Consider the following 23,589-nt stretch of genomic DNA (forward strand, 5'->3'; position numbering starts at 1 on the left):
AAAGAGGAGTCCATGAATTTGAAGTCATAACATTAAATCTCTGAGGCTTTGAAATATTGAGCTGATGAAATGCCAAATTAATTCCAAGGCTTAAATTCTGTTTACTTGAGAGGAGGCTTATCTACAGTATTGAGATTCACAAAAATAATGAAGCAGAGGCAGTAACTGATGTGATTGGAGAGATGAGCGTGAGGGAAACAATGAGCTGACAGAGGAGGAGTGGAAAAGGGAAACTTGGAGAACGGGAGTGAATGAGGAAGTTAAAACGTGTCAAGGGGGGTTAGGTCAATCATCTACAGACAGAAACCAGAAACACAGAGACCCACCACCGATGTTAGCTCCAAGCCGGCCTGAATCAAAACTACTTTTAATACACGAGGGGCTCAAAATACAACCAGGAACCTGAATCCAAGATACAATTAACTGGAAAATATACCTCTTGGTGGACATATAGTACTTTGTCTACTTTAACCTGTATGTCTTAAATGTGATAAATATAAAAACAACAGATGGGGTGATTCTAATTTTGTAACTTTCTTAAAACATTAAGCGAGCAACAGCTGGTTAATTTATTTAAATTAAAGCAACTATATTTATTTTCTGCAACAGATGCTTGATTCTCTTGGTTTAAATAGCGAGCAGGTTTGTTTTTAAGAAAATAATGAGTTGCTTTACTTTAAAAGCTAAAAAAATATGAGGTCACAACATGAATTAAATTGAACATCAATCCTTATTAATTCACCCTAATTCTGTTCAAGGGCATATTGGTATACATTAGGTAATAGAAATAAACATTATGATGTATAAATGACTTATTATCAAGTATCTAGTAGTATTATCTTGTATCAATTTTAACTGTACTTAGTACGCAGACACACAAACGCAAATTTAACTGGTTCAAACTATTTCCATTAAACTAAACCAACTATTTTAACGCCAAGATTCTATAGTTGTTAATATAAATAAAGAATATTTGCATGATGCTGTAAATGTATCTAAAATTGAATATGTGACCATTCTGAATCTACACTATAAAATAATAAATCCCCCTGATGTAGATCCAAGGTAAACATCCTGTCATTATCTTCAATCCTTTCTCCTCTGTTCCACCATAACATACTTAAATACATAAAAATGAGCCCAATAGGGTCTGAAGTTAATCAATTGTAGCGTATGAGTCCATTTTAGAACCAGAGCAAGCCCCAAGCTTTCAACAGAGCCCCATCCCACCTGCCCAGGCCAGGGGAGGAGGAGGGGGGGCGGGGACAGGCCACTACAGCGCCCCGCTGGGGTCACACACACAGCACGAGCAACCACCACAGCGTGTTCACTACCTCGCTTTAGGAAAGTAGTCGCTCTCTCCACAATCCCTGATGGAAAGGAAAATGAATGGAGAAGAAAACTGAAAAAAAGAGTCATGGATGCAACTTGAGAATTGTAGATAAGTGAAGAGGATGAAGAGGAAATAAAGAGGAACGGATTCTGTGTAACTGGTGCAGTAATCGTCAAGTCCAGAAAAAGTCTTTAAATATATGAATATAGACAAAATGTGACTGGAACAAGAACACATGTCAGTGACCACTAGATGGAGCAAATGTTATATAATAAGCTACATAACCATGACTGGACTTGTATTCAAAGACAAAATGACCAAGAGCCAAGACCACGAAACCCCTTTTTCATGAAAACACACAAACAAAGCTGCGACTTACCTGATTTCTTCTTTCCAATGGGTTCCCTGGTAATGAGAGGAAAACATCACATTACTACCAAGTAGAAAAAAGTAAGGATATATAGTTTATCAAGAAAGAGCATATTTTATATAGTGCAGAGAACCTTCAGACGTACAAGAGATATTCATCCTCTTGTGTATTGTTTAAAAATATACATTTATAATAATTCACAAACTCATAGATGTCACATTTCTCAACATTATAAAAAATGCAGGATTGTGTGTTAACTCTTCTGACTTTACTGACTCATTATCTCTTAATCTATACAAATGGCCCTTGTAAAGACTGGATGAGTTTATTGTTGTGTTCAGTTCCTTTACTGGTGCATTTACTTCATGATACTTCTAATGTTTTAACCCGTATTTCTGTAACTACTTTGAAACAATGACGCATTAAGATCCTTTGGAAATTTGTCACATGATTATTTTTTGGGCCATGATGCAACAACACAACAGGACAGCAAACAATGCCAGTAATGTATGATCTCATCATTTCTTGTTGGATCTATTAATAAGCAACGTGTGAGAAAAAGCCTCAGTTTCTCTGCCTCTTCTCTCCCTCACTTCCATCATCTTCCTTCTCCCACACCCCCCTCCCACTCACATCCTCCACGTCTACTTAACTCACTCCTTCAATCTCCCTTCTCCGTTTCCTTGGCAGCTCCTCGTCGTTCGCTCTCCTGCATTAACATGAACGCTGTCAGCCACATAAAGCATTGTTCAGTCGGCACAGCTGTTAATTGCAGAGGCTCAGGTCTCAGTAAATCTTCACCCTCAAGCGTGTTCCCACTGACGTACTGTAAAAAATCTAATCCCTGCCTATAGGCCGACAGAAGCAATACCATTATTATAGAAGAGCAGTGTTTGCGTATTGTGTATGTAAAAGTTTAACGTGAACCATTGGCTTAATATGACGATATCATATTTGTTGATTTCTTGGAATTAATGGATCTTGATGGAACATTTTAGGCGACTGATATTTATGAGTTTTGTGTCCAATCTGGTGCAGATGCATATCAAAATCTGGATTTAAATGTGGTTTCATACGGGGACTGTTGGGCCTTGGTTGTATATGATCTCTTTTTTCATTCTTTCCATCAAGCTCCAGTTCCATCTTGCTCCATCACATAATTCTATTTCCTTCCCTTATGATCTTTTCCCTTTTCTTTCCTTTCCTCTCCCTCCCTCGTTGCTATTAACTTTTCTGTCTGTCCCATTTCCTCTGCCTCCTCTTCAAAGTTAAATCCTCTCTTCTTGCCCCGTCTCTAACTTCGCTGCTTCTGAGGAGAAAGTGCGAGATGCCCCTCTCAGTGCATGTAGATTTATGCGCCATGATAAATCTTCTCCCACAGTGGCTGCTGTGTCTGTGCACCAGCCCCATGTTGTCAGTCAGCCAAACAACAGGCTGCACTAGCAGAAAGCACTAATCCAATTTCAATAAAGACAAACCAAGGTCCTTCCTGTATTCAGCTGCCATCGAGTTAATGCTCCCTCTCTCTGCTGCTTCTTCTCCCAGCACAGGCCCGGGGTTTTATATGAAGACGGAGGTGGAACGTGTCATTGCCGACCTCATGCAGGGGAGGACAGAGACAAACTGTGTGTGTGTGGCAGGTCTATCTCTAGATATGAGAGCCAGTTTTGGTTCAATAATAGGACATTTTGGCCAGTCCTCACAAATTTAATGGGCTGTTTGAGGTTTAAGACTTAGTATTAAAGTTGGAATTAGGGTTAGGGTTAGGGGCTAGGGCTCGACTATAGAGAGACTTGTGTGTGTTTGTGTGCGTTTGTGTGTGTGTACCTGACATATCAACCACTGTCTATTACACATTCATCATTTTCAGAGACCAGTTTATGTCAGATTATCATATAACTGGTATAGACAGCCACTACAGAGGTAAGGCAGAGCAGGTCATTTGCTAATCTGAGGGTCGGTGGTTCAATTCCCAGCTCATCCAAGTGTCCTTTGGCAGGACCCTGAATCCTAAACTGCTCCCGACAGCTTTCCCAGCGATTTCAGGGGAAATCTCAGAAAACATATCTTAGTAGCAGTGGTAGAAAATTTGAAGAAATATTCTTTCCTATTGTAGCTGGCAAACAAAGTGCACACTAGTGTTATATTCATATAATTAGTGCGGTATTAGCATCGTTTTGGTGTAAACTCTCATTACGTGACCCAGATTTCTCAACCTTGTGTTGCAAATTGAAAAACCCCACCTCCCTGCTCTGCTGACACACACTCCTGGCGTGTTTAACAGGATTTATCCACTAATTTTCCTGCCGACCGACGCAGCCTCCGAGCGCCCGGTGCCTCACATCAGCATGTGATGACAGACGGGTTCAAAAGCTCGGGGCTCAGCTGACAGCTGTTGGTGTAAAAAGCCTTTCTGGTCTCCCTGGAACCAGCCGCCCGTAACCTCTGCTGCCCTCAAGGTGCCGCTAACCTTAACAACAACACATTTGCAAAAACCGAGGCCTGGAGTGGATGTGTAAGTCATGTGTGTAATCGACAGGCGCTTGTGTGTGTGTGTGTGTGCTGGAGGCTGGCGCTCGCTGCCCGCTGATGTCTTGGTTTTAGCACATTGTAACTGTCAGCACCGGTTATGATGCTAACGTGTTGAGTGATATTTACACGAGACCACGGAGCAGGTCTGCACACCTTCAGATCAACCACGTGACCTCCCCCCCCGCCTGGAGCCTGGTGGCTGAGCGGAGCCGCAGCTACATGCTTACTCATGCACATGCAGACTCAGCATTTAGGGGGGGGGGGGAAGACCCATTAAATGTGTTTCTGCTCGAAAGATCGAACAGGAGGTCATGTGGGAATATGGAATCATATCAGAGGGTGTAATGAATGTTAAGTTTGGGGCGGAAACGCTGAGGGGAAGTGACATGACCTCAGGCAGGGTGAACGACGACGGGTGTTTCCCTTTGCGTTTGACCCTGAGGGTTTCTAACGCCTGTGGTACTCACTCCTTGGGTGGGTTGAGGTCTTCAGGTCTGGTCTCAAAGAAAACTCGGACCTCCTCACACTGGGAGATGTAGACCGGCAGCTGGATGAGGGCCTGCAGGGACAAAGGAGGACAAGGAAAGTTAGGAAATCACACAAACTGACAATTACACTCACTTCAGTTTAATATATATATATATAAATATGTAGAGGTCGACCAGAGGTTAAATATAGTTCTCATTGGGAGTCCAGACAAATAATTACTAAGTACAGTATTTGAGGGAATTTTCACACTACCCTCCTACGCTGGGATAAATATTATGTCAGCTATTAGCTATAACTGTGTGCAATATTTCCTCATAGACATAATATACAGAACATTATGCAGTTCTCTTTACCTTTGGGACACAGGCTGCATTATCGTGTTTTTGGCCACCTAAAATGTTTTCAATATTTAAATTTTTTAGCTGTCTTGTTCTAACAATAATCACAATTTAACTGATTATTAGTCTAAAGCGAAACATAAATGAGAATCGTCCGTTTCTACAATCCTGGCTCCCGTGTTTTTCATTTTCATATGTTTTTTAATATCCCAAAAACTATTTTTCATACCACGTCCTTGTACTTATCAAAAAAGCTGCAATAATAATAATAATAGTATTTGGCAGTTACTTTTTTAGATTGAAGTGCAAAATGTAATATCATTTTGTGTATTGATGGCACAGCAGCAGTATGAGTCTGTTGAAAGTTGGTCCGGATGAAGATTAAAAACATTTTCTCTTATTAAAATTGTAACTTTGGATGATTGTGGAGCTCGGGAGGATGAACAATATGTCTGCCTCTTTTAATATTACGTCTAGTTTCTCATATTTATTGATATTTATAAGTGAGATGGTTTCAGAATTTCTATCTAGTGTCTGTTTACTGATCTGTCGCAGCTGCCGTCCTCCGTCACCTTGTGCCTCTGTGGACAATCACGAGCATCAGAGACGAGGTGTGCACACACACACACACATACACACACACACACACAAACACACAAACACACACACACAAACACACACACACATACACATTTCCCAACTACTGGCCGGACTTATCTGCCTCTCCTTATCTGTCTTTCACTTTCTCTCAGCCAAACTTCTTAAGAACAGCAGTGAAACAGATAATCACCCCAACAGATTAACCCCCCCCCCCCCAAAAAAAACCCCAGAAGACAGAATAACTGCTGCCAATGACCCTGTGCTGACCGTCTCTCCTACACTGCTTAGAAGGCTGGGCCACTCCTCCTCCCTCCATTTGCTGGCAGGCTGAGCCCGGTGCTATCCATCAAGCTTCCTCTGCCGGCCTCCTCCTCTGATTTTAATACTCCTAAGTGTTTTTCGGCTCTGCCCTTTAAGGCAGCGCGGGCTCTGTCTCCTCTTTGCACTCTGTGACACGCGCCGATATACCGTCAGGGCCAGTGATGGATACGGAAGCAGAGCCAGAGCCCCCGACCAAGGACACCTTAGTAGCAGAGACGTTTGCCTGGTCACGCTTCTGATCACAGGTTTGTGCCAACAGCTCGTGTTGGAGGAAAGGAGCGGGTCCACTGCCATGGACAGAGTATGAGTGGAGGTTTCATCTCTTCCTCTTCCTGATGCATATTACCCCCATTTACACCAGCTCCATCCATATCTCGAGAAACAGAAGCTAAGCAGCTGATGTAAGAGGTGTCGCTATTATACTGGTGACCTCCAGAGGACCCCCCCTCACAATGTCTGCTCCTGCAGCCCAGAAAGCTGCGCTGCTCCTGAGGTCAGAGAAGCAGCTCCACTCTCCTTGGATTTATTTCTCTTCTTGTGTCAGTCTGCAGCCCGTCCGCTCATTACCATTCTCCCCAGGGAGGAGACGGGACGGAGGCGCAGGCTACATTACAGCAAATGGACTTTATGGGTGTGCGTGTGTTTTTTTACAGCAGGCAGCATTAAGGTAATTGTGTGTGTGTGTGTGTGTGTGTGTGTGTGTGTGTGTGTGTGTGTGTGTGTGTGTGTGTGTGTGTGTGTGTGTGTGTGTGTGTGTGTGTTCTCCAAGAAACAAACCTGGGTTGTGGAAATACATTTCTTTAAAATGTGCAGTACATTGAGATCCGTCAATGTTAAAAATAGCTTTACCAATATATTCTTAAATCTGTCTCTGAATAAACAACATTTTTCAAAGTGAAGTGTATCCTGAGACATTATTTATCCAAAATCTAAATTACAAACAGATTCAATTTCTATTTTTGTGAATAGAGACTAATGTAGATCCCGAGGACATTGGGACTTTTTGCTGTGATGCATTTCTGAGCGGTGTGACCTGGCAGCCCATCCAAGGCTCAGCAGTCTTTCTCTGGCTTTGTACAAACAATCTCTGGTTCCAGGTTTTTTCTCTTTCTCTCTCTCTCTCTCTCTCTTTTTATATACCGACAGTTTTTCCTGACTTGAATGAAAACACAGGACTTCACAACGAGGGGAAATTCCATGATGCCGGGTAAAACCTCAGCTGTACAACAGAAGGGCTGACTCAGCTCTTCCCGTAGAAAAACATGTCGTTTCACCTTGTCGAGGCCGTTTTGTTTGTGCTTACAGTCAAGTTGAGATTTGTTTCAGCACTCACTGCAGAAAACAACATTCCCTGCCCGAGCTGAAGACTGAGATCCAACCTGTGCAATGACATCTAAGGGCTGGAGGATGTTTTAAGTCTTTATTCACTGTCTCTTGTTTCAGATGCCTATTTCTGCCCCTTGTTCAAAAGTCCTGTAACTCTTAATAATGAAAAACTTTATCAAAATAACGACTTAGAGTCTCATGAAGACAACTTTTCAGTCTCATGACTTTAACTTAATATTCATCTGTTTTTTTGCTTTCTCACGTAGAATTCGGCTCCTTATGTGACAGACAGACTGTTAATGTGTGAAAAAGCTGAGAAAAGCGTTGTGACTTCTCACTGCTTGGGGTTAAAGCATCGCAGCACGATGGTTCTAATTTCTTTCCACACAATCCTCTCACATGCTCTGAGGTGTCCTGTCCTCAAATGCTACTTTCACAAAGTCACTGAACATTGTAAACTAATGAAGAAGAGTGCTGAGGACAAACATCTGGCTTGGAAACATTTTGACAAAATGTGGCTCCAAATCCACTGAACTCTAAAAGTGAACAATCCTCGCAAAGTAAATGTGAATTTAGTTTTCTTTGCATATAACTTCACACACATGCAATACAACAACTTAAAACTGTACAGCAACACCACTGATAAAAACCCGTCTCCACTATTCTCATAAACATTCCCCCCCCCCCCCCCCCCCCCCCCCCCACAGGCATGAATCAACAACTCTACCCATCCCTTTCCCAAAACTCTTATTTTTCACATAAGTGGGTGAAGATGTTTGCCACCAGCTGTACACTCAGAGGAGTATCGGACATAAACTATTCTCTTTCACTTTATGGCCTTGTAAATCAAAAATCCTATTAGCACCGTATCAATCTGGAGATAAAATTGAGCATGCAGTCTGGACTAAGTCAGAACGAACTTGTAAAAACCTCCTCAAACATTCCCTCTCAGACGGAGAGGGGGAGGTCTGGATGGTTTAGAGGCTCTGGGGTAAGAAGCCTGTAATATTCAACAAAAACACAGCCTATAGGCCGAGGATGTGCTGACACGGAGCAAGCTCAGCGTCTCCCTCCCTGGTGTTTCTCAATACACGAGCTCCGTCTCGCGCCTGAACCACGTGGTTCTGAGGCCACGATATCCAGTTCTCAACGTCCTGTCATAAAAACTAATGATGGTGTGATTCATGACAGACCCTCTCTCCTTGGTTAGCACTGCAGTTTGCAAAATAATACAGAAAAGGGGGAATTTTTCAAACTATTGCTTTGGATTTATTTCCAGGACAACAAAAACCTGTTGCTAAGATGCCGTGGTTACATTTCTGTCAAATCCGAGCGGTTATTTGCCGGCTATTGGCAGTTTTACGGTCACAGTGCTGATTCAGTGGAGCCCGAGTCTGTGCTATTGCATTTCTTTTCCCATGTTCCTGCCAAGTGATTAATCTCCCTGGTAAAAAAAAGCCGTGTAATGGGCTGGATAATGCACAGTTTTACATTCGCTTTTGAAAAAACTGATGGAAAGCTGTGGTGATTCAACAACACTCGTCCACTCAAGTCTCTTACATTTATAATTGGGGATCGTGATGGGTTACTGCATATTTGGGTGTAACACTTTTCTTTATCTCTCCAGCAACGGATTTTTCTTTATATGCTTACACACTATTGATCCCTTAAGAGACATTAACCTCTGGTTTGCCTGCTGGTGCAGGGACGGGTCGGAGTCAGAGTCACCTGGGGAGCTTTAGGACGTGGACGCCTGCTGTCACACAGGTTTGCTCCAGGGAGTTCAGTACAGCACACACCACACAAACTCATCCGATAAATCGTATGTGAATCTTGCTTCATGTGGATGTGAGTTTCATTTTAATTAATATGACCATATGTTTGAAACTTTGTTAATTGCTACAACACTGAAGTTAATTGAGGAAATGAAATATACATTTGATAAATATAGGACTATGGAGTCAAATATTACAACTAAGACATATAGCTACTTGTGTTGCTCATATATACACAAAGGAAATATTATTTTCCTATTCATGACTTGTTTGAAACAATGTGGGTGCTGGGAGACTTTAGTTTTGTTTTTATTATCCTCTAACCACTCTACCTGTACATGACTGGTCAGTGTGGTGTTTCATGCATATTCAGGAAATACAACTACTGCAGATGTCACATATTGGTCAATGCACTCACCGTGCAGTACTCGTTGATGGGCCTTAGCCTCTTCATGGCCACATCTCTGATATGACTCCTTCTGAACAGGATCTTCCCTGAATGATGGTAGAAAAAAAAAGATTTAGAAGAACAGACAACTCAAAGTTGGAGAAGAAAACTGATGTGTTGCTATAGATCACAGCAGAAAAGTAACATATTCTAATATTCATCGATCTAATGATGAAATAAATCTGTGGAACGCACATCTCGAGAACTGCCACACTGGGCAGTTGTATTGTCATGTTCCAAATTAAAAGCTATGTCTGATTTGGTGTGATTTGGAAGTGTGTTGTGTTCAATATTATTAGAAATTGAATAAACAGGCGACCAGCTCTCTGCAGCAGCGGTGGCTGAGACTCGGCAACGGAAGTGATGATGTTGATCATAACAACATCTTAACAACAATGGCATGAACAGCTGAGGCTCCAGTTCGGTGATGTCCTGCTACTGGGTCGAGCTCCACTGAGATTTGATGAACCGGCTCTTTGTGCGGCAGCGGTGGCGCAGCTTCTTTACTCGCCACCACTCAAATACTGCGATCACTTCTGTAAAGAGTTCGGAGAGAAAGCTGCAACCAGTATCACCACACGGCAAGAAAACAGTCCATTCCAAACAGGCATGTTTAGCACAGGCTCTGCAGCAGTCCTTTTAAAAGTTGATCGAAGTCTGCTGCTCGTCAGTGGTGATGGAACTTCACAAAACTTCAAACCACAGTCAGGTTCATCACTTTTTGGATCCCCTGGAAGAATTTGCATTGTTTTAATCCCAATTTGGCGCGTGTTTCTGTATTTGCACGTGTGGTGACCTTTTTTGCATGTGTTTTCTTGATTTGCAGTGTGTTTAACCTTCTTGGCCAACATTCAAAAGCACCTCTTACAAAAAGGTAAGGTTCAGTGGTTAGCACGTTGGCATATTAGAGTGCAGACACACGCAGACTTGGCGTCATCAATAACACTGACAGCACAATGAGGCGGCTAAGGAGCTCGGTGAATAGCTGCCCTTTCCAAGTCATGAATAAATGATTTTGGGGAAAGCAGTGACAGCGTAAATGCTCCATACTTCACCATTCTCATCTCCAGACACAAACAGTCACAGACGAGCTGGGTCGCCACAACAATAACAAGAAGGGGCCACAAATAGGCCTCTTAAAAACACTCCTCTAACTTAATGGTATGCAGGAAACTTCCAGAGCCAGCATCTATTTTCTGCTCCTTTTAGCTGCTGAAGTTTCTCTGATAAATTCACAGCGGCAGCTCTGTCGGCATGTGCAGCAGGAACTGGGCAGGAAGTGGAGGCTGACTGGGTAAAGATCCTGAGTGCAGAGAGGGACATGTTTTTAAAAGTCTCTCTATCACCTCCATCACAGGGCTGAGGTGTTTGTTCAGCGCGTGTTTAAAGCAGACTTGCTGAAACATGAATCATTTCACCTGAGTTACTAAAAATGGCCTTTTCTGCTTCCTCAACCCACACAGCTGAAAACCACAGGTGTTTTTTTTGGAGTGCGTATGTGTGAAACTGAAAGATATTTTGCTCATGAATATTGTTGTTTTGTTTCTGCTCGTCTTTGAAGTGGGTTAAACTCAGAAAAAATAAGGATAGATGCCGAATAAGGAAACATGAAAAATAAATAATGTATAAAGAGGTGGAGGAATGTGAAGCGACCTCCCGGAAAAGACCTTAGATCAATTTCACAAAACACTCATCTTCCAAATTCTCCCCCTCTGCACTTCCAACCACATGTTGGTCATTACTACCTTAAAGTTATCAAAGAGCCGGTGAATAAGATGACCTGATTGGTTAGGAGCAAAGCAATGAGAAGGTGGGACAAAACGACAGATCTTGAAACTCATGGTTGCTCCTTGAGCGTCTGTTCTCGTGGCTTCTGTTTTTCAATTCTGTTTTTATTTGCCATGTCAGAAAACTGCTTTACACAAAAATGAACGCAGATTTTGTAAATGCGGTACACCCACTTAAAAAAGGCAGCAGATGTGTTTTCATTGTTTTCATTTCACTGGCGTGTTGTGCTTAAAGCGCCACGTTGGCCAGTGACTGATCGAAGAAGTGGCCAAGTGTTTTGCCGAATGGACGACACGCCTTTATTGCTTTGATGATGCATTACTTGAACCATAAATGGTGGGGAAAACAACCATGTCCACCCGGATGTCACGTTTCCTTCACCGCTGACTGATACCCGTGACTAACGCAGAGTCATCTGACCCGGGACTGAAAGCTGATTGAACCTTTTCCCACTGACACAAATCCAGATGTTAGTCAGTGTTTTCAGGGGCTAGAGTAAATATTTAAACCACTTTTGGATTGATTGATTCACAGTCAGGCCCAGGGAATGAATCGTACAGCTCAGATGCTCCCATGACTCTGCTACTTACTACCTTGAAATGCAGTTCACAGGCTGAAACTAACCTGATTTGTCACTACATTTGCACAGAGGAGAAAAGTACATCTCAATGTGAGGGAGACTCATAAAAAGGAGAGTGACTCGCTGCAGAATTAGAGAAGACATTCCAAATCTCTTAGGTGTTGGCAGAGAAACCCAAAGCGGACACTGTCTGGACATCTCTCGAAAACTAAAGAGTTTTGAAAGTCAACCCTGGACGTCTACTTCTCTTCTCCTCTCTCTCTCTCTCCGTCTCTTTCGACCTCTCTCCTCCCCTCGTCACTCCTCACACAGAAAGCTTTTTTGACGGTTTTCCAGCGCTCTCTGGGGTCAGGGGAGAGAAGCACTGACTCAACACTACCCACTCTGTATGCACGGCAACCCATGGGTGCAGCTGATGAAAAGGGCTTGTTTGGGGAGGGGAGGAGAAAAAAAAGCTGCTGGGAGCCAAGGCCGAGGAAGGGTCGACTTCGTGACGAATCTCGAGAGCCCGCCGCGGGTATCAAACAACTCCTGTTTCCTGGGCAGAGCGAGGGAGGTGACGGGACAGAGGAGACGGAGGTGGAAACACAGAGAGGGGGATTGTTACACACCTTACACACACTAAGCTGTTCTCACGACTCGGCTCTTAAGCACCGGACTCGTCACACATCAATGTTTGCCTCCTCGGGTTGATTTTGAGAAGCTAACACCATTACATAACACAGATTCCGTAGACTCTAAACTTTGTCCTTGTACGCCACAACAAGAAAGTTGAGGAAATAACAGAGATTAGAAACAAGCAGCTTATTATGGGAACACAGTGAGCAGTTATACCCTGAAATGACCTGGCCCCAGTTATTTGAATAAACACTATAAAATCAGCTTTGAGAGGAAAATGCTGTGTCACTTTCATCGCCCGGGTTCAAAGATCTGAAAATACTTGACACACACTTTGGAATACTTGACTCAAACTTGGGTTTACAAGAAATGACTTTAACTTGTACTTCATGACGTGAGGATTGATTTAAGACTTTTTATAAGATGAGTTTTACCAGAGCTACATCCACTCTGATAGATTTTACTTTTAAAAGAGCATTTCTGAAATTGAAATGATGGCCAGACGGGCATTTTAGCTCTGAATCAGAAGTAATCTCCACCCACTATTAGCATTTGGTTGCAGAGAACACAAGGATTAAGCAAAATCTCTAACTAAGAACTAACTAAGGAGCAGTGAGGGGGAAGTAAAACCAGGAGTTATTTTCTTGGAAACAACAAAGAAGTTGTTACTGATAGACTGTAGGTTTCTACATGTCCAGACTACAACCCTACACCAGAGTTTTCAAAGTAAAGGGAAGGAAGCAGTGTTGAAGAGAATTGTCATGAAGCCTGTACAGAGGCCGACTTGCAGAGGAAGAGTCAGTTCATTACAACATCTGCTGCAGCTTTTATTCCTTTTGATAAACAATATTGTTGCCAGTGCTGACGTGGACGCGTGCATGTTCCATTTACAAGGATCGAAAAGCTGAGTGTCCACCGACTTGCCTTCAACCCGAAAAGTAGAAGACGAGAACAGTGATTGCTTTCCCCTGCAGAAAAGAGATGAACGTGATATGAATGAGGCACCAACACCAAGGTCATTGTGACTTTTTGGCCATTTTTTTGTTTTTAAACACTTAATCCAGGACCTGTAACTCCTACTGTGGTAGGCAGACACATCCCAGCAGCACTGAGTAGCTGAAGTATACTGTGGCTATATCATTAAACAGAAAAGAACGTTGAAAGTTTCACCTCTTCTTTGATGCAGGGCCCCTAAAGAAACAGACCCGCATTCCTTCTGGGGTTTAAACGACAAGTCAAACAACTTCAGATAATTGGTCAAGAACATATCAGCTCTTTTTCAAAGGCCGGGCTGTGCTGACATCGCCTTAAAGAGCCTCGCTTGGGGATGACACATCAAAGTGAGGAGTGTTCAGATGACAAATGGCTTCCTGAGGTATTAAAATAGTCAAAAATATCAAAAGGTGTGGATTTAACTGGACAATGCTGGGAAATGTTGGAACTGTTTCTCTGAGTTCAACTTTGGATTCACAACTAAATGCGGCCATCAGGTTTGTGGTGTGTACACCTGGTAAAAGTCTGCACTCTGCACACATGCAGACAAACCACTTCGCTGATGTGGAAACACCGAAGGAGTAAAAGCACCTTGAGGCCTTGAATAAACCCAACCAAGAAGAGAGAGCCACTTCCGTGCCGCCTCCGCCCACAGTCCCGACTTGTGCTTTGTAAGTGAACTATTTCCCTAGCGGAAAAAATGTTCTGCAAATTAGGCAAGTTTTCTCGTAGAATCCCACTCAGAGGGGAAGTATGACTCTTATTATTTTGGAACCTCTTTTGGTTTCACTGTCTTTTATGAACAAATCCAAAATAGCGCTACTGATTGCATTATATTCTGACAATTCTATTAATATGCTTTTCTATCCTATTCAATTTTTTTGTCTGATTGTATAAAGCAATGGTAGGAGATAGTATGGAAAGAAAAGTTTTTCTATCGCTCTTCCCTCTAACCCTCCTCCCACTCAGTCCATCAAACAGTCCCTGTGTTTGTGTGTGTGTGTGTGTGTGTGTGTGTGTGTGTGTGTGTGTGTGTGTGTAGCATCTCAATGAGTTCCAGACCTGGATGGCCACAAAAATAATCCTATCCCCCACCCGTCCCAAGCCTGCACTGTGGGGGAGTTGTGGGTGGGGTCCCTGGGTGAGGCTTTCTTTCAAGCTCTCATAAAGAATCACTTACAGCGGGATCTAAATCTAAAACTATTTCAAAAGTCGGTCGAGCTGACCCCAAAAGCCTTTGTTCCAAAAAACACTTCATTGCCTCAAGACAATGAAGAAAAGAACTCAAAATGTGCTGACATGTTATAGAAACCACAGCAGGTACTTGGTGTGACACCATATCGGCTCCAAGCCTTATCTTGCCTATGCTGTGTGTAATAAAGTGTTTCTATGGGCTGTATGCAGAAAGACAAGCTGAATCAGCTGAATGTTTAAGGAGCAGATGAAGAAACATCTCGCTTGGTTCACAGAACAGTGAGATTGTTTCCGTCGCGTGGATGTAAACAACAGAACAATCTGTTTTCCTCCAGTTCCTCCACCGTCTGTAACTGAGTCATCGTTGTCCACTGTTTAAACCCATGGAGAAACTAGAACTGATTGGACGGATGGCCCTTGGCGGAGGTATATGCTCTACTGAGTGCCATTCTTTACCATCTTTAAAATAATTGTATGTGTATGTGGAGTTGGGGCATTAGGGGACAGCGAGTGTTCAACTCTTACCTGGTAGGAATGGAATGATCCTGCGCTTGGGGTCTTTCTGGCCTCCCTCCACTGGGAATTTATCCAGTAACTCCATCTGAAACCGCACAGTTAATTCAAACTTGTTAGCACACACAAAGTATCTGCGCTCGCTTATAAACATGCATTTCACATTACACGCAACAGGGTAGCTGAGGCTGGAGAGGAAGAGTTCACATATTTTTTTTTTTACAAATCAGCAGTTCCTAGAAGGAATTGGGCCAAATAAAGGAAGGCCTGCCAACGATTAGGAATGTACTGAGCAGATGGTATGGTTTTACCTCTCCGCCTCATGTGCTGCTGGAGCTGTTTGCAGCAAGGCACCGCTGACAGAGTGGAACATTTCTGTCATTTGTAAAGACCAGAGAGAAGTGACTCCTCGGATCGTTTCTCTCAATTTCACTTGATCTTTCTGTCCTTTTAAAACTCAATCTGCTTCAATAGTTAATCAGTTTAGCCGCTCTTTCCCTGTCACATCTCATTTCATCTTTGTTGATTACTGGTGAAACAGTTGAGCATGCATCCATATGGTCGTCTTGAGATGTGCATGTGTGTGGACTGGACCCCCGAACCGGCCATGTTCAGGAAATGATCTTCGTGGTCTAAATCCAAAAACATCAAAAGCTTGACGGGTTCAGGTTAATTTTAGTTTTTTTTCTTTGGCTCAGTCGGGTTTGGACAAAAAATGTTTGGCAATCTAGTGTGTGTGTGTGTGTGTGTGTGTGTTCTATTCTCTAGCTGCAGCTGAGGCCAATAAAAATGGCACCTGGCCATTTTAACCAATGAACTCTAACTCTCACCCTCTCTCTCGCTGACACCTGCAGACATTGAAACCGAAAGGTTTAAGAGTGAAATTACTTGAGTTTAATGTTAAATTAGAATCCAGTGCTTTAAAAACACTACTTTAATTTAACCACAGAAAACAAGCTGTTAAAAGTTCTTCAATCATTTACCAGTTTTATTGTTTTTATAGATGGTTTCTACAGATTGCACCAAATGAGCATCCCCCATAACTCTATAATTATTATAGATCGTGCAGTTTCAACCTCATCCAAACAGGACATGCATTTACTCATTCATATAGTATAGTAATTCTAAGTTCTGACATCAGACAGCCAGACACAGTCCCACCCACTCTCTCTCCTGCACTGGATGTTCTGCCATCGCTCTCTCGTGTTACAGATAAAGTCTTTGATGTTTAAGTAAAGGAACATAGTCAGGATTAAGAAGATCAGCAGATGCGGTTAGAGCTAAGCCATGCGAACCACGTCAGGGTCCAGCACATAATGACATTATTACCAATTTCTGACTGTGGTCTGTTCCACGTCAACCTGATACAATGATTTTATCTCTCAAGCTACAAGGAGGCATCTGAGGGTCAAAACTAACCGGCTCGCCACTTATACCTGAACCAGGAGCATCTTGTTGCCTTCACTGTAAATAATATAATATAATATAATGAACAAATGTTCATTTTGATCTATTATGTGTAACAGATTTATTATTATTAGTGGAGCTTATAAAAATAAGTTTGTCTTATTTAGTTATCCCTCATATTCGATAAGAGGCATCCAGCATGAACCATAACATCATATACATCCAGCATATATGAGATATGAAAATGACGTTAGATTGAGCCAAAGCTAACAGACGGAGGGGGGTGTGTGTGTGTTATGAGGTGAGGTGATGGAGAGGTTATGGAAAAAGCAGAGACTTGTGCCAAGGACTCATCTTTAATACTTTTTTATGGACTGTCTCATCGTGGACAAAGGGGAGTTGTTGTCATAAAACAATACTTGTTCTTAACAGTCTTAAATTAAAAGATAGTTGGTGATCATGATAATAGGTGATCATGATAATAGGTGTTCAAAATTACAAGTTTAGAAGTTTTTTATGTTAAAAAAAATCCCCTCATGGCCTTAAAATGCTGTTGATGGAACTGTGCCTATTTAATATATGTGTGGGTGGATGAATACACTCTGGCTGCGCCTCTGCATCCATCCATTGGCTCTGCTGCTCGTCTAGTAAAATACAGATCGGCCCCTTATTGTGATTTGGATCCCTTATTCATCTGATGTGCAAAACCCTGACTGTTTGAATACAGTTTGTTGATGCTGGTACACAAAGGCTTCAAGGTAGAAATATTAAGTTCTACTCTAAATCTGAGTGAAATTTGAACATTGATTTGAAATTCAAGGTTAAATACAACAACCAAGCAGAGCGCCACTCGATCCAAAGGCAGTTCACCATTTGTCGACAGATTCTAAAAAGCCTAGATGGCTTCAGACATCTGGATGTGACAGCAGCAGTCAGGAAAACAAGAAATAAATCATCATATATGTTCAAGCATAAAAACAGACACGTGTTTGGCATGACTATCTTCAGCTGTGCAGAAGGACCCACCTGGCCTTAGTTTTATCTTTATTTCTTGCCCATATATTATGTTTCAAATCCCCCTTCATTCTATGGACAAGGAAGTCCAACATGCTTATTTTAATCTAATCTTAAAACCGATCTAATGAGCTCCGTTAAGCCCCCGGCAGGAGCCCAGCAAGCCATCAAGCACCCCGAGATAAAGGATAACAGCTTTGAAAATATAAATCAAATTCTTTAGATGTTTGACTTGAAATATTTTCCCACTTCAAAAGGCATTAGAACAGTTTGTTTGGTTTCTTAAACAAAAGGTAAGACAGGCAGACGATGACAGAGAGACACAGAAGAGCCACTACCCCCCTCCACCCCCCCTCCCCCCTGCACTGTAATTGTTCCCATGTGTCTGACTTTGAGTGCAGGCACACCCAGCCTCTCTGTCTGCTCCTATCTGCTCTGTAATCAGAGCCACTCCAACCAGGAGAAGGCATCTGCACAGAGCGAAGCCCGTCTCTTCAAAATATTTGTTACATCACCCAACCAGAAATCAAATATTCATGCTCTACAGGCAGGAGGATGTCAAGCCAAGGCGGAGCACGGCCAAGCTCCACATGAGTTTCCAAAGCTAATATGAAGCATATTGTTTTTTGATGTCTCCATGTCGCTCAGAGAGAAAGACACATAGGCGCTGTGTAGATGGTATAATGGCAGATATATATATATATATATATATATATTATTATATAGACCTGCCCACCATGATAAGCTATACAGAAATGTCATTTCAATCTCGTCAAACATTAATTAACTGTTCGAATTCAAAATCTACGGAACAGTCTAGAGGTGCATCAAACCGTCTCGCCTCCAGCAGAGGGCGCTCTATCAGCATGAACTACATTGACCTGTTAGTTACGTTATTTTGCTACCACAGTGGATGACGCTAGCAAGCAGAACCGTCCTGAATGTGAAAGTAACAAACAAAGTTGAGGCTGATTGTTGAAGTTGAACACACATGTCAAATTTGAACTACATTTTTAGAACATTAATAAGATATTTGTGTGGCAAATTTCGGTCATAAATTCACTACATTTAGACCAACAGACCGAGTGGAATGAAGAACCAACCTCTCCACTGTCTGTTAATACGCCCCTGCCGCTGTAAACCTTTAAACACTGTTATTTAATTTAACAATTCTTGCTGAATCAGAGGCTAACGCAATCTTCCGCGGGGCTATAATTTGTCTAGTCCGTATCCGCTTCAACCGCATCATCGGCCTTCACATAAAGGCCTAATAAAGAAGATCTGAGAAGCACCAGACGAGCGAGCGAGAGAATAAACAGCCCGAGAACAATGACTGCTCTCTTTCCAACATGCCTTTCTCACTGGTCTCTCACTCCGTCACTGTAGATTAATGTATGAGGTCATATTTAACCCTTTGTCAGACAATCCCACTGTTAAAGACTTTGCAGAAAGCTAAACTGTTGCTCCACTTATCAAGCAGTGAGAGGACAGTGTGCATGGGCAGTGACTCAGGGTTAACAGTGGCTGCAGGCTAATTTCAAGGGCTTATTATCAACCACTTTAATTCTGGTATTAAATGGAAGGTTGACCTGATCAGTGGGTTTATGGGGAATAGTTGTAAAGTAAATCCATACAAAATATTATAAAGAAGACTAGTTCTCAGACTACTTTCCCTGTTTCTGATAAATAGTAAATTAATGAATAAATAAAATATAATAAACAGGTACAGATAATGGCTAGATGAGTCAATTACATCGGTGCATACATAAAGTTAATGCGCTCTAACTAAATTGCCAGGGTAGCATCTTACATGCTAATGTTAGCATGTAGTAAACTCAAAAGGCACATTTCTGGGAGCAGGAGGATGATGATATCAGCGCCTCGGTTTAATGTCGCACTTTTAGTGAATCCCTGAAGAGCCATTCTCTGACTGCGTACCCGCCTCCAGAAAGGTCACAGTAGAGGGTCATGTTAAAAACAGCACCCGAGGGTGTGGTTCTGGTTCAATGATTCTGAGGCACACTCGAGTAAGTGCATTGGCTTGACCTTGACATTGGATTCTCAGTTTAAGGAACGATAAACGGACGAGGGTGAGCAATCACATTGGCCTGATTTGCGTGAATTTTTTTGAAAATGACCAAATTAAAAACTTTCCGCAAAAAGGAAATACAAATATTGTTGCTGCTTTGGGGAATTTTGTAAACCAGGCTGCCCCCCTCCCTCCCAAAGTGATTTGTTACGCGATATAACTGCGGATAGAAAGTATGTGACAGCTGTGCCACTCTGAACAAACAAGTAGCGACGTATTGGATTTTTTCCAACAACTTTGAAATCAAAGTGTATCCTGTATCCACGGTGAGAGCAGGAGAGCTGGAGGACCGAGCTGCTGAGGTCGAGCGGACACGTGTGCAGCATGGAAACTGTTAAATCACAGAGCCGCTATGGACGACCCTGTGGCACACAGAAACATCAGCACTTTCCATCTTTCTGAAGCAAACAGCTCCGTCTATTTCTGTTCATGATTTAATACAAGGAAACAAAGGAGGGAAAGAAAATGTCACAGTTTTTATGTTAAAATGCTTAATTCCACTCTGTATTCAAGAGCTCCGGCAATGGAAACACAACTCCCTCGTGCTACTTAAGTGACGCTGCTGCACAGACTCTGTTATGGGTGAAAAAAGTAGGTGAGTATGAGCAGAAATATCCTGGGTGAGAGGACCGTCTGGCTCTTAATATGCTCAGGATGTGTTTGTAATTAGAGCTCTGAGCCACGGTGCCAAGCGTGTTCCAAAGCAGATGCTTTCCATTTAATGGACCATTTTTATTTATCATGTCCATTAACAGGTAAATACTTAAATCTGCCAGGAGAATAGTTAGAGCAACACAATACCATTGAAAGGGAGAGGGAATACAAGGTAAAAAGATTACAGCTGTGCCCTTTAGGGTCAATGTCTGAATCTTACCTGTCATATAAAAGGAAACATGACTGATAATGCGGAATTCAAATATAAACTAATATATAATGATAAGAATAGAAAATATTGAAGATGAATGTAGATTTCATATTGAACTCAGGCTATATTGAGCCTGTGGTCAGTGATCTCGGTAAAAGCTCATGTTTCGATGGTTGAACTGAGGCATCAGCTGCTCAGACCAGCTGTGGGGACAGGATGTGGTGAATAACACTTCCTGTGTGGCTGCTAACCCCATGCATCATTTTCTTTCTCGATTCATATGAAGCCCTCTTTACGAGAGTAGACCAGAGGAGACAAAAGGTAAAACAAAAGCTTGGGAGGATGAGAGGAAATGATGAAATGGTCATGAGAGGAACTGAGCGACTCGGTACGTCAGCATCTATACGGGACAACTGATGACACCGGATGTTTAGCGCTGACCCAGTCCAACCATCCCTTTTTAACTTAGATTTTTTACAAATCAAGTTGACACTACAACAAACTGCCTCCAATGAGGGGCTGACTCAAAGTCCAACAACAACCAAAAGCTTTCACCTCCTCCCGCCAAGTCGCGATTCAATTATTTATTTACTTGGTTTATCTATATCTCCCTCATCGCCCACCGGCTGTCGATGCAGCAGGAAGCAGCTGAGAGCAATGTGGAGGAAACAACCTGCCGGGAATCCCCCCATGCTGAGAATATCTCATATGACCACTGATCCGATACTGTATACGTTAAGGATGTCATTAGTCATTTGTGCTGGTAATATGCTCACATGTAGGTGGAATAAGCCTGACATGATGATCTGTGCCAGTTAACTGTGCTCTATAAAGATTTGTGGATGTTTTACAAACTGTGTCATAGCTTAGACAGGGATTCATGTTGCTGTAAAGATTAGTTCATGTAATGCTGATTAGGATTTCTAGCTTTTAAGACTCACTTTCTAGCCCATATTATAAAAAAATAAACCTCCCCATAAAATATATGATCTGCTAACATCATCAGTAGTCACACAAAATCTGAAAAGCCTTCTTGGCCAAAACTCGGAAGCCGGATGAAGAAACCAACATTTTTGAATTTGCAATTTTCAAACCTGCAATATTGACTTTTTTCAGATGCAGTTTAATAAAAAACAACATATATAAATGTTTTGAAATCCAAAGACTGAAGACAGAATTGAGAAAAACTAAAGAAGGCAACAGATCCTAAATCAACCATTAAACTTGAATCCCAGTATATAGTAATAATTTAAGATAAGATACGATTTTAGCTTAACATATAAATTCTTTGCTACGCAGCTCCTTGTATCTTCTTAAATAACCAGCAGACAACAGCCCTTCCTCAACATTTTCAGTCATTCTCCTTTCACTACCCTCCTCTGGTGACTGTTTATAGCCATATATGCACTTTGACTCGGGCAAACCCTCAACAAATAGAAAGGTGATACAATTATAAAGTAATTACGGATGTTATCTCAGTGTGACTGGAGGCTACGTCTATATTCTTATCATGAAATTAGTAATGACATGGTTTACATCCTTCTGGTTGACAATATATTTGCAGGCTCAGAAAACCTCAGTTGACCACGATGATTCTTTACTTCACTACTCCTGCTTTGACCACCCTAATCAATTAAAAGGCATTTAATCCCATTAGGGTCGACAGAATGCTTTGCCTGAATTGACTTTGTGCCCGTTGCCTTTCTGCGTTTCCTGGAGTCCGTGCTCTCGAAGCTCAGACGTGGCCCCGGCCTCAGATCCATTACCTCTGAAAGAGGAAGGGAAACTAGGATACTAATGAGATTCCCTCCTTGTGCAACACACAACTTGCCAGCATGACGCTCGCGAATGATTCAGACATTTCTGTGGTCATCAGTGCGGTCAACGCATGCATCACTGTCCTCTCTTAACTGCACTGGGACGTTTTCCGTCTCCTCTCCAACAATATAATTACCAGTGCCATGCGGGTGGATGAGGAGAGTCTCTCCCTGGCCTATCTTAGAAATCGCTGGTGGAAACGTCTAACCTGTCACATTCCTAAAACCTGAAACTGTGCACCTACATTATGAGAGGAACTTATCATGACACACCAACACAGCTTCACACGTGCACGGACACACACACAGACACACACACACACCTACTCACCTGCAGGTCAAAGAACTTGCTGTAGCGTCTGAAAATGTTCTCAGTGCTGCCATCGCTCCACAACACTTTGATGATGTAGACCTGGAAAAAACAAAAGACAAAAATAAATGCGACACTTGAAATAACAAATAACCCTTATTGTTATTCACTAGAAAACAAGGCCTGAGGCGTCACTGCTGACTCATGGTGCCAGTAATTGCCGTTGCCGTGACTCCTGGTCAGGGCAGGATGGGGAAAGGCGAACAGCCAGTCAGTAAACATGAGGCAGCAGTCACTATCGTCATCATCCTTCCACACAAACACGACAGGGACATCCAATGACTTCACTTCCTGGTTTTAGCATCACTTCCTGCGGAGGAGGATGTCACTATCCTGGATGTGAGGCCTTCCACATAATGTCACAATCTGTATCTCAACACCGTTCGAGTACAGAGATAGTTGAAAAGGATCTCATAGCACATATCCAACCGCAACTTCCCTCCGGCTCATATCAACGAGATTAAAACATCACAAAGCATTTAACCGAAAGCATCTGGCCTCATCACTGCAGTCTGGAGGCAGCAGACACTATTCTCTTTCTGTTTTTTTTTCTTCCCTAAAGACGAACAAGAGAGGAAGAGAGGCAGGGAGGGCGATTGGAAACTCCTGGGTGGCTGGCTGTGTCTGACTGAATGCTGCTGGCCCGGCTCCCGGAGCTTCTCTGGCCTCGCTCTCTCTTTCAGGCCACTGGAGTCAGATGCGGCCATGGAGAGAGCCGGTGTGAGAGCTGCACATCAGGCCAGCAGGGAATCTGTCTTTGTTAAATAAAAAGAGGTGTGTCCCTGAAAGATTGCAGAGTTATTCCAAAT

At 42.4% G+C, this 23,589-nt stretch overlaps 1 protein-coding gene across 2 annotated transcripts in view; it reads right to left on the reverse strand.

The window, feature by feature from the left end:
- Positions 1–23,589, reverse strand: part of sh3pxd2b (SH3 and PX domains 2B) — a 33,002-nt gene that overhangs the window by 6,788 nt on the left and 2,625 nt on the right. The window contains exons 2-7 of one of the 2 annotated variants that reach the window (XM_061086465.1): positions 22,742–22,822; positions 15,231–15,306; positions 9,503–9,579; positions 4,703–4,794; positions 1,713–1,738; positions 1,335–1,370 (exon numbers count right to left, since the gene is read on the reverse strand). In XM_061086465.1, coding sequence (XP_060942448.1) covers positions 1,335–1,370; positions 1,713–1,738; positions 4,703–4,794; positions 9,503–9,579; positions 15,231–15,306; positions 22,742–22,822 — 388 coding nt within the window. The remainder of the gene's footprint in view (positions 1–1,334; positions 1,371–1,712; positions 1,739–4,702; positions 4,795–9,502; positions 9,580–15,230; positions 15,307–22,741; positions 22,823–23,589) is intronic. The other variant, XM_061086466.1, reaches the window with a different exon arrangement.

Source organism: Limanda limanda, chromosome 14, assembly GCF_963576545.1.
Source record: "Limanda limanda chromosome 14, fLimLim1.1, whole genome shotgun sequence".
NCBI classification, from domain to species: domain Eukaryota; kingdom Metazoa; phylum Chordata; class Actinopteri; order Pleuronectiformes; family Pleuronectidae; genus Limanda; species Limanda limanda.